This window comes from Condylura cristata, unplaced genomic scaffold, assembly GCF_000260355.1.
Source record: "Condylura cristata isolate star-nosed mole 26May11 unplaced genomic scaffold, ConCri1.0 scaffold00040, whole genome shotgun sequence".
NCBI lineage: Eukaryota > Metazoa > Chordata > Mammalia > Eulipotyphla > Talpidae > Condylura > Condylura cristata.
The window spans coordinates 5162914-5172725 of record NW_004567141.1 but is presented as its reverse complement, the minus strand read 5'-3'; the positions used below and the strand labels follow the sequence as shown (position 1 = coordinate 5172725).

Below are 9812 nucleotides of genomic sequence, written 5' to 3'. Positions count from 1 at the left end.
CTGTATTTTCTGCTTCCACACCTTGGGCTCTACCCAGCTCCTCCTGAATATCTTTCCTACCTATCTATCTTTCAAGTTTACCCTCAAAAGGCCACCTCTTCCAGGAAGCCAGGTGAGCAGTCTGGAATGGTTTGTGTCCAGGAGGGCACAGGATCCGATTTCTTCTTTGTAACCCCCAAAGTCCCCCACACAATGCCCAGCTCCCCAGAGAAGTGGGGAGCATATCTTTTGAATAAATGACCAGATCTCAAGAATCTTCTGCCCAAGACCCTTCCCGAAGCCTCCTGCCTCTTTACCTCCTCACCTCCTTCGTAGCAACTGCGGCAGGAGCTACATGGCTCCACGTAGCTGCAGTGCCTAGTGTCCCTCTAATCCTGTGCTCTCAGACTCCTGGCTTCCCCTCCCTCTGTCCCTGCCATTAAGAAACTCTCAGAACCCACATTTCACAGAGTGACCTGGGAAAGCAGTATGGGATGCACCCAGGAACCTGAGACTCACCTGTCAAGACAGCTGTGTGCTTGTGGGCAGGGTCGAATGGGCTTTGACCTTTGCCGTCCACAACCTTGTTCTCCAGGATAGGCTGCAGGTAGGAATCTCGGAGTTCCTAGAGGGGGGGAAAAGCTGGGGGGCCAGGAAGCCAGCGTCTCATGTCTGGGCCGTGAGGGGTGTGAGGGAGGAAGGGAAAGGGGCACAGAGGACATCAGTCTGGGGCCAGGATGCTCACGAAGGTCCTGCATCTGGGCGTTTCCCAGAGCGATGGAGGCTGGACTGGGAGTCAAAGCGAGAAGGATGTTGGGGCCTGCGAGCTGGGTGTCAGGTAACTCACAATGAAGGTACAAGTGGGGCTGAAGGCAAAGGTGCCGCAGGCGTAGAGATGCGTGGTGTTGAAGGAGACCAGGACGCGAATAAAGTTGAAGCACTGTGTCTGAGGGAAACAGAACACTCAGGCCTCAGGCCACTGGCTCCAAACGCCGGGGCTGCCCATCACAGCCCAGTGGGAAGGACGGGCCCTGCCGAGGCAGCCCCTGGGCCTCTTCACAGAACGTTGACAGGCAACGGTCTCGCAGACAACTGTCTTCCACTGCTGCCCAAACTGAGATCATCCAGTGGTGGTCTGGGGGCACCAGGGCTTACCGTCCCCCCACTTACCTCATTGCTCTTTTTCTTAAAGGCACATTCACTCTTTTTTGTGTTACTGGCTGGCCAGGGTATCTGAAGTAGAGAGTTGGGGTGGGGGGAAAGGAAGAAAATCAGGTCTCCAGATCTACTTTTGAACAGCCAGCCCCTCTTGGCTCTGGTATGAGCCCTAGCAGGCGTGGTGGTGAGTGGCATGCTGGTAGGCCTTAATAAGTGGGTACGACTCTGATGACACTGACCTGCCTTAGGACACAATTCCCTGGTAGAACCTGAGTCTATGGAATCAGACAGACCTGAGTCTGAGTTTGGGCTCGGCCACTTACTGACTCAGTGACCTTCGTCAAATGCCCAGGCTTCTGGAGGACACAGCTAGGTAGCACTTATAAAGCACCTAACGCGATCATGGCCTGCAGAGCAGAAGCCACCAAAGCATACATTTCCTGTGGAAATAGCTTAAAAGGTCAGTCAGCTCCTGGGTCACACTTCCGAGATCCGCCTTGTTGACTGGCAAGCCATTTCAACCGGCCATCCACCCATGGTGGAGAGACACAGACCTTGGACGTGGCTGGTCACTGCTCCCTCTCCCTCTTTTCCTTCCTTCTCCCTTTCTTCCTCACATTGTTCCCATTAGTAGAGTGACTGGAATTTAGCACAGAAGCTTCAGTGACTTCTGCTTGTGCGTGGATATCATATTATTGACATAATTTGAACCAATGTTTCTCTCATATGTCAGTGATTCCTATATCAACCATTGTAGCAATTAATATTATTCAACCAGCATTCATGACATACCAATGAAAAGCAAAGCCACTGTAACCTTTCTCGCCACAGGTGACTAGCACTGCGGATGACTGCTGGTTAGGCAGTAACAGTGGTCCTCACGTGCAGATGGCCCAGACACAGGCGGCTGCGGACCCTCCTCATTCTCACCCACGCCCTTCATCCCTGGCGCCTCACCATGCTCGTCAGGCTGGGCACCCCTGGATCCTGGATAGCCAAGGCCAGAATGGCTTCTCGAGCTCCCACGTAGAGAGTGCCTCCATCACCACTCAAGAGCAGAGTGTCAAAATCCTGGAGGCCCTTCTGGTGGAAGAAACTAAGAGCCCTGCGTCCATCCCCTGTTGGGAGGTGTAAGAAGGGTGAGTGATGAGGGGCTGGTGGGTAGACAGCTGATTTCTGAGATAAAACTGGGGAGGGGAAGGGCTGGTGGAGCCCCGAGCCTTGGCAGCTGGACGAGCTCTTCAGCAGCAGCTTCCCACTCTGCCCCCCTCTGGCAGCTCCAGGAACTCTGTCTGTCGAGCCCACAGTAGAGGGGAGAGGCAGCCAGAGACAGGGTAATGACAGCCTGGCACTGGGGTAGGATGGCCTGCACCCAAGTGACAAAGGGATAGGAAATAAAGTGAGTCACAAGGACGCGTCCAGGCTTGGGGGCTCGGATGGAGGAGGACACCTGGCACCTCACCGGCCAAGGATAGGCAGGCAGGTGTCAGCAGCTACAGAGCAGAAAGCTCTGGGCCAGAGGAGGACTATGGGTCAGAGAGGCTGGCAACTGCAGGCTTCACACACACACCCACACCACTTCCTCCCCCTCCCTCTACTGCAGGAAATTTCCACCACAGAATCACTGCCATAGGCTGAACAGAAAAGCAACACTTCTCTTCAAAAGCCCCTGTGGGCATACCTGGAAATTGGCTGGGCAGGGCGGTGAGCTGGCTGTGGAAGGCTCACCTAGGTCCTCTCCACCCCACTGGCACTTAGAGCCCTCTCTCTGAGCACATGGATCTTTTGCATTAGTTAGAGGACTGACTAGAAATTGGACCATTTGGAGACTTGAAGAATCTTAGGGCCAAGAAGAAAAGATGGAGCAAGGTGTGTGGTTGGAAGGGTCAGGCTCCTCCAGAAAGGTATCGACCTCTCAGTTACCAGACTGAGCACCGCCTAGCGTGATGGACCACTCCTCTAACTGCCCTGGGACTATGAGCACCTTGAGGGCAGAAGCTGAGTCTTTTCTGTCAGTATTACAAGCATCAGAGACAGGAGTGGGCTCTCCATCAACTAGTAACATGCATTTCTTTTATCAGGCTGCCCCCGAAAGTTGCTAAAGACACAGCCGTGCCCAGGAGACCCTACACTCTGATGGAGTTCTTGCCCTTCCAAATCTTCTCCCTGGAGGGGAGAGCACCAGCAGCCCCCACAATCTCAGTAAGAAACCAGCCAGACTGTGCGTACAGGGGTCCAGGGCCTGTACCCCTAAGGGGCCACCCGAAGTTCTCATGTTCCTGGTGTGCACAGCACAGGACACAGCTGGCCCAGCATGACCTGCGTCACTGGCGTGGGTGGGGTGTGTCCTGGTGATCCAGGTGCACAGAGACATTCTGGCATGGTCTTTGGGGTGTGAAAGCAGTTGGGGACTTGGGACTTGAAGTGCCAACTTAGTGACAGTGACACTTAAAGAGGGCAAGAAAAGTCACCGACTGCAGATTCAGGAGACGCGCAGTGCCCTCGCCCGTCCTTAGTCTTCACCCTGAGTGGGTTTCATCATCCTCCTATCTCAGTCTCAATTTCCACCTCTGGCTCTCTGCCCCGCCTCCCCCCCCCCCCCATCTCTTTCTGTCTCCTTCCTCATCCTCTGCCAAGCCCTTGCCCCACTGTCTGGCCATCAGACACTTACCTGCGTGGTATCTGACCCTGGGCATGGGTTCCTGTCCTCCACCCCCAGCGTTTGTAGGTGGCAGCAGCAACAGAAGCAGCTGGAAGAGGAAAAGGCCCAGGAGACTCCAAGGGTCCAGGCCCAGGGTGGGGAGGGCCATGCTCAGCCAGAGGTGTCACTGGAAGGCTCTGAAGAAGTAGGCAGCAGGGCAATCTGAGTGAGAAGTCCTTACCACATCCCCCCTCAGGGGCCAATCCCAGAGCCCAGGCAGAAAGAAATACAGTGCGTGTATGCTGGGGAGAGGAGGGGGAAGAGACGGTTTCCTCTCCAGAGGCCCAGACTCTCACTTCCATCACCCTCAGAGGCCTCAGCCTGTTGCCTCACTCGCCCCCTGGGGTGCTGCCCAGCCCCTCCCCATCTGGCCCTCCTGAGCTTGTTACCAACAGCCCCCTCTGCCTTTCCTCACGTTGATCTCAGGGAGTCCTTGCTACCCGCTGCTTGTCTTCCCTCCTTCCAGAGCCGAGTTTAAACCATTGTCTGACCCAGGCCAGGGGACTCTCTGGGGAGCAGAAACCTCCGCTCAAAATACAGATTCCACAGACCCGAGGCTCCTGTGGATACCTGAGCACAGACACACCCTTGCCCTCTGATGACCCCACGCAGGTCTGGCCTGCCTGCTCTGACCCCTTCCCTCCCCAGCCCAGCCAGGTTCAGAGTCCTGGCTCAGGCCCACCTGTACCTCTTCTAGCAGAGAGTCCGTGAGAGGACAGCACTACCAGGAAGTGGTCCTGGCGGAGAGAGGATGTCAGGCCCCTGGCTCTGAGGCTGCCCCCTCAAGCCCCTGGTAGTCTGTGCTCCTGCTCTGTCTCTGCATAATCACCCCCATAACCCAGCGCCCACCTCATCACATACCCTTGAGACAGCCACTGTGCGGAAGCCAGGTATCCAGTCTTGGGTAGAGTGCCATCCAAGAGAAAGAAGGAGAGGGTGCCCAGACCCCAGGAGCCAGGGGGGGCAGGGCAGCAAGGCGCAGAGGTGGGAAGGCTCAGCCCGGCTGGGCCGGGAGTGCGGCCCTCCAGGTGCCCATAGTGCCAAAGCCAGCAGGGAAGCTCTGGGCCAGGGAAACCAGATTTTCCACCTCTCTAGTTGTGACAGATCCCTGGCTTGGGCGGAAGTTGGTAGATTGGGAGGGGAATAAAAGGAGACACACCTCTTTCACTTCCCCTCCCCTTGCGTCCTTCCATCCAGAGATTTAAAAGGCCAGAAAGCTTCCAGGTTATTCCAGCCACTACCCTGTCCCTCTATCATGTTGTTTCCAGTCTAATAGACACAGCAGTGATTTGTCCTTTTGGTCGAGGTTTCCCAGAGGTAACATGACACTGTATTTTATATTCCTCTTTTCACAGAGCCCCAGAGTGGGGCCTCTTCACCCCTACCTCCTGGAAAGTCCCCGCATGGTAATGATGGAGACCAAAAGTAGAGAATTTGGTAGGAGGCATCATCACAAGACCAGAAACTGGCTCACACAGGCAAGACACTGAAGGTGGGGGTGAAAACGATTAGCACAGCTATAGAAAAGTAAAGTATCCCAAGGCACAGACCTGAGGGGGGCAGGAGAAACTGAGGGCCTTTGTAAAACAATCACTGGTCCTTTCAAATCTACCTAGGCAAACCAAATACAGGAAAACCCTCAGGTGCCAACCCTGGAAATAATTAATTTAGCAGCCGTTACAGCCGTTAACAATCTACAAAGGGATGAGCCCCTCCCGAAGAGAAGACTGTGCATCTTTGTGCTGACAAGGAACAGCTGCTTTCCTGTCCGCCTGTGACACAAGTGTTTCTCTTCTCTTCACCAACCTTCTCCTTCCAACGGTAGCACAGCACCCCCAAAGGATGCCTGCATGGGCCTCTTTAGCAAGCCTGCCCCTTGCAACTCTCTCCCGGCTTGTGTCTGTGCAAACATCCCTAAGTTCCCCGCCCTTTTTTATAATAAGCCTGCCCCTTTGGGATATAAGTATCTCTGCTTCATGGAGAAAGCCTGAGAGAACTCACCATGTGCTGCTGAAAGGGGCGCTCTGAAGAAACTTTCCCTGACGTAGCCCCAGGACCAGGAGCTCTGAACTAGTACCGCTCCAAAACAACATCAGTCTAACCTTCACACCTCCCACTTTTATGGTCTTAAAAAACCAAAATCGGCCCTCCCTGCTGGCGCAAGGAGTCAAGGTACAGCGGACACAAGCGAGCCACAGCCCCTTCAGTGCGAGTTCGATCCTGGCCCCCCTCTGAGCCCAGAGGTGACCCACAGGGCACAGCAGACCTCTCCTGACCCGCCCGCTGCTCCGCTCAGCAGTGTACTTCATTGATCTGCCTGTTCTGCTCCCCATTCTGTCTCTGGTGAACCCTCTCACTGCCCTTGCACCTCTAGTCTGTACTCCAGTTCTGTATGCATAAATAAATAAATCTTTTTTTAAAAAATCACAGCATCAGGCTCTGCGCCATTGCTTTGCCAAGGAAGTCCCTCCTGTTTTCTAACCTCCCTCACTGTTAGGGCAGCAGGAGGCCCAGGACACTTTCCACCTGAGTTCAGACTTCTGGAACATACTTCTGAAGTACCCAACCCCCAGTGGTGGCTGCTCACCCTCCCTGGGGCTCCAGAGTACCTCATAATGCAGGCTTAATGAAGCCTCTAGCACCCATGGCTTCTTGAACTATAAAATGGGCAGTTTCCTGCCCACTCAGCATAAGACCAACTGACTGCTGGTTAAAGAGCACCAACATCCCAGGGCTAACCTGACTCTAATAAATAATCCACCTCCTTCTAAAACGCACATTCCTTAGTCAGGAAGTCCTTCCTGTAGTGTAACCTGCATGCTTCTCTCCCAGCACCAGCCTACAGGGCAGTATGCAACCCAGGCTACCTAGCAGAGTTCCTTGCCAGAGCCTGTGCAGCCTTCTCTCCTGTTCCCTTGTCCCTCCATTTCCTGTAGGGGTCCCCTCCAGAGGACAGCAGGTCTGCTATGACCTGCCTAAGACTCCCCCAGATCCTGCCGGAGGGCCAGGTCAAGTGGCCAGAGAAGGTCTTCCAGACTCAAGTAAAGGGAAAGTCCCACCCGAACCCCAACTGTGGCGTCTCTGTTGGGAGTGACCAAAGATTTACTGACAAGGACTGAATTAGGGCGGAAAGAATTGAGCCTTCCATCCAAGCTTGATAAAGTGGTAATAAACTGACCCTGCATCCTGCATGGGCCTAGCTGAAGGTGATAACGAACTGGACCTCACATCAAGGACACAGGCATGAGTCACCCCTTTGGAATCTGAGTTTAGAATCTATATAGGAGACCCTTCCCCCTTACTGAGTTGACAGTAGCTTCGGACCCCACCCTAAGGGCTCGTCTCAGCTGCTGTCCGGAAGCAATAAACTCTACTTGCTCAGCCTTTCTGCCTCCCTCCTTCCTTTCTTGCGGCAGGTCACAGAAGTTAAGACAAAACAGTCTCTCCAACAGCCAGCCAGCCAACATCTGGGCACCGACCCTGCCCCTGGGTCTCGCGGGGCCGCGGGGCCTGAGAGATTGGCTTATCTGGGTCCCTGGTTGGAGTTCTGAGGGTGTCGATAGAGAACATTCCTCCCCCACCCTGCCAGCCTGAAGCCCATCCCCAGGTTCCCACTCCTCCAGAGGCCCAGGGCCTCTCCTCCGCCTGGCCCAGGCCTCCTTTCCAGTCCCCTCCAGCCAATGTGAGTAGTTTGTATTATCAGACTTCTACCCAACAATTTCTGTAAATAGGTGCCACTGTAATCCATTTCACAGATAAGGAAAGTGAGGCTCCAGAAGGTTAGACAGTTAAGAACCAACTTATATTCAGATCTGCCTCATTCAAAAAGCTAAGCCCTCACCTGCAGTCTCTTCAGAGTCCTCCCACAGTCCTCTCTCCTGCCTCAGTCCAAGAAAGCCACCCTCAGCCACTGACATGCAGGCCAACAGGGTGGGGGAAGAGAAGGGCTGGCAAGCACTAGCTCCCCAGGCTAAGCAATTTCATCTCTGGGGTGATTGTCTCAAGGAGATTAGAAATTTCCCCAAAGAATGGCCTTCAGGAACAGATACCAGCCCAGCCTCCACAAGGGCCTCCTGGTCCAGCTCCCTGGAAGAGCCAGATAGGGAGAAACATGGCCTGGGCCTGCCCCCAGCACCACCCCTCCCGCACCAGCACTCTGGAGTCAGGTCCGAAGTCACGCGTGTCTCCCCCTCAGCAGCTGGCGAGCCCCAAGCAGGCGCCAGGCTCCGTGGGCACCCGACCCGTGAGCGTGAGCGGCGCTCAGTCTAGCGCCCTGCTGCTGCTGTTTGGACATGGGCCTCACATTTTCCCTTTGCTCCGGTCTTGCAAATGATGCAGCAGGTGCAGTGATGTAGCAGGTCCTGCCCACAGCCCTGAGGAGTCATCAGAGCTGATGCCGGGAAGCCCCTCCCCCACTGCACACAAGAGCAGACGAGGAAACAAGGCGGGAGGGGAAGTGTCTCTACTGGGTCCGAAGTTCAGGAAGGTGGTGGCCAGGACCCCAGTGTTCTGACCAGGCTGTGCCCTTCCAGAGCCCCATTTAGGAGTTCCACGGCTGCTTTCTCCCATGCCCTGGGGCCCACCCTAGGGAACCCCCACCATGACAACAACACTGAGTTAAACCTCTCCCCCTTACTCCCTGGCAGGGCTCAGCTCTTGCTGAGACTCCTCCCCCACAGCCTCTGGACCACAGACATCAAACAGTAGCCCGAACTGCCAGCTTTCATTTGGGCATATGGTAGAGACTACCGTGGGGGTGGAAGTGGGTGGGGAGATGGCGATCAGGCTTCCTACCCTACCCCATGGTTGCCCCCAGGGCTCTGCACCCCTCTTCTGCACCGGCCCAGAGAAGGGAGAACTCACTGAGGGAGGGGTTCCCAGAGCCGGGAGAGAAGGACTCCTGCCTTCACTAAGGACCCAGCAGGTCTGGAAGCCGCAGGCCTGGCCCTTCCAGCCTCAGGGCAGGCTCAGAGGAGCACAGTCCGGAACACCAGCTTCCTGGCTCCCCTTCCTCGGCCCACCTGTCTCCCCTCCCTTGGCTCCCGGTCTGTGATCACAAGCAAGTCAAATCAACTTATATTTATTAAGTGACTGCTGTGCATAAGGCACTCGGGAAGTCCCCAAACACCCCCCTCTGACCACCCCCGCTGCCTGCCAGACTTCTTGACACCTTCCCAGCCCTCCCCCGCCCCCACCCCTTACCCTCAGCTTCTTCCTCCTGCCGGCCCAGTGCGCAAAGGCTGTCTGAGTATCGCACACAATGGCCCGACCCCTCCGCCTGCCCCCTCCTCAGGGCAGAGCCAGCGCCAGACAATGGCCTGCCCCCTCCACCTGGGGCTGTCAGCTCTCCCTCTTCCCTACCTGGCGCTTGGGGCTGCCGCCGCGTTTCCCTCGTTTCCCTCCCTCCGAAATGCCTGGCGTTGGTCTCCCAGCCGGTGCCTTCGAGTCCCTGCCACACCCCCGCCCCCCACCCCCACCCCATCCCTCAGTCACCATGGCGACCGCATCTCTAAGTGGGAGGGACTAGAATCTCCCCATATTCTTCCTCCTCCTACCCGTGTCCCCCTGCGCCCCACCTTCTGCGGTGCCCGGATCCACATGTGTGGAGGAGGTGGGGCTCCAGATGTGGGGGAGGCGGGAGGGGCACACCAGCCCCCAGGAGTACTGGCTCAGCTGCCCGGCCCACTGCCAGGAAACAGTACATGCGGAGGTTCGCCAGGTTCAGGGGTCAGCTGGGGCCAATTTCTCTTTGTGGTCATTCTCCATGGGTTCACATTTTCCTGAGAACCGTGTAAATGCGAGTGTGGTAGGTGGGATTTTATGTCTGCCTGTCAGCCCACCTGACCCCCTGCAAGCCCCTTTGCCAAAGGGTGGCAAACACCCAAACATCTATGCAAATAAACCAAGAGGTGAGGCTGTGTCAAGAAGCCTGAGAAGCCCTCCTGACTTCTGTGGAGAGTTCCACTGCCAGCTT

General features: G+C 55.8%; 1 protein-coding gene across 2 annotated transcripts in view; it reads right to left on the bottom strand.

The window, feature by feature from the left end:
* The window catches only part of SEMA4A (sema domain, immunoglobulin domain (Ig), transmembrane domain (TM) and short cytoplasmic domain, (semaphorin) 4A), a 15200-nt gene extending 11230 nt beyond the window's left edge, over window positions 1-3970 (bottom strand). For both annotated transcript variants that reach the window (XM_004693837.2, XM_012733229.1), the window contains exons 1-5: window positions 3809-3970; window positions 2095-2255; window positions 1150-1212; window positions 827-925; window positions 499-604 (exon numbers count right to left, since the gene is read on the bottom strand). In XM_004693837.2, the coding sequence (XP_004693894.1) occupies window positions 499-604; window positions 827-925; window positions 1150-1212; window positions 2095-2255; window positions 3809-3947 (568 nt within the window). In that variant the 5' untranslated portion in view covers window positions 3948-3970. The remainder of the gene's footprint in view (window positions 1-498; window positions 605-826; window positions 926-1149; window positions 1213-2094; window positions 2256-3808) is intronic.
* Between the last annotated feature and the right edge of the window lie 5842 nt (window positions 3971-9812).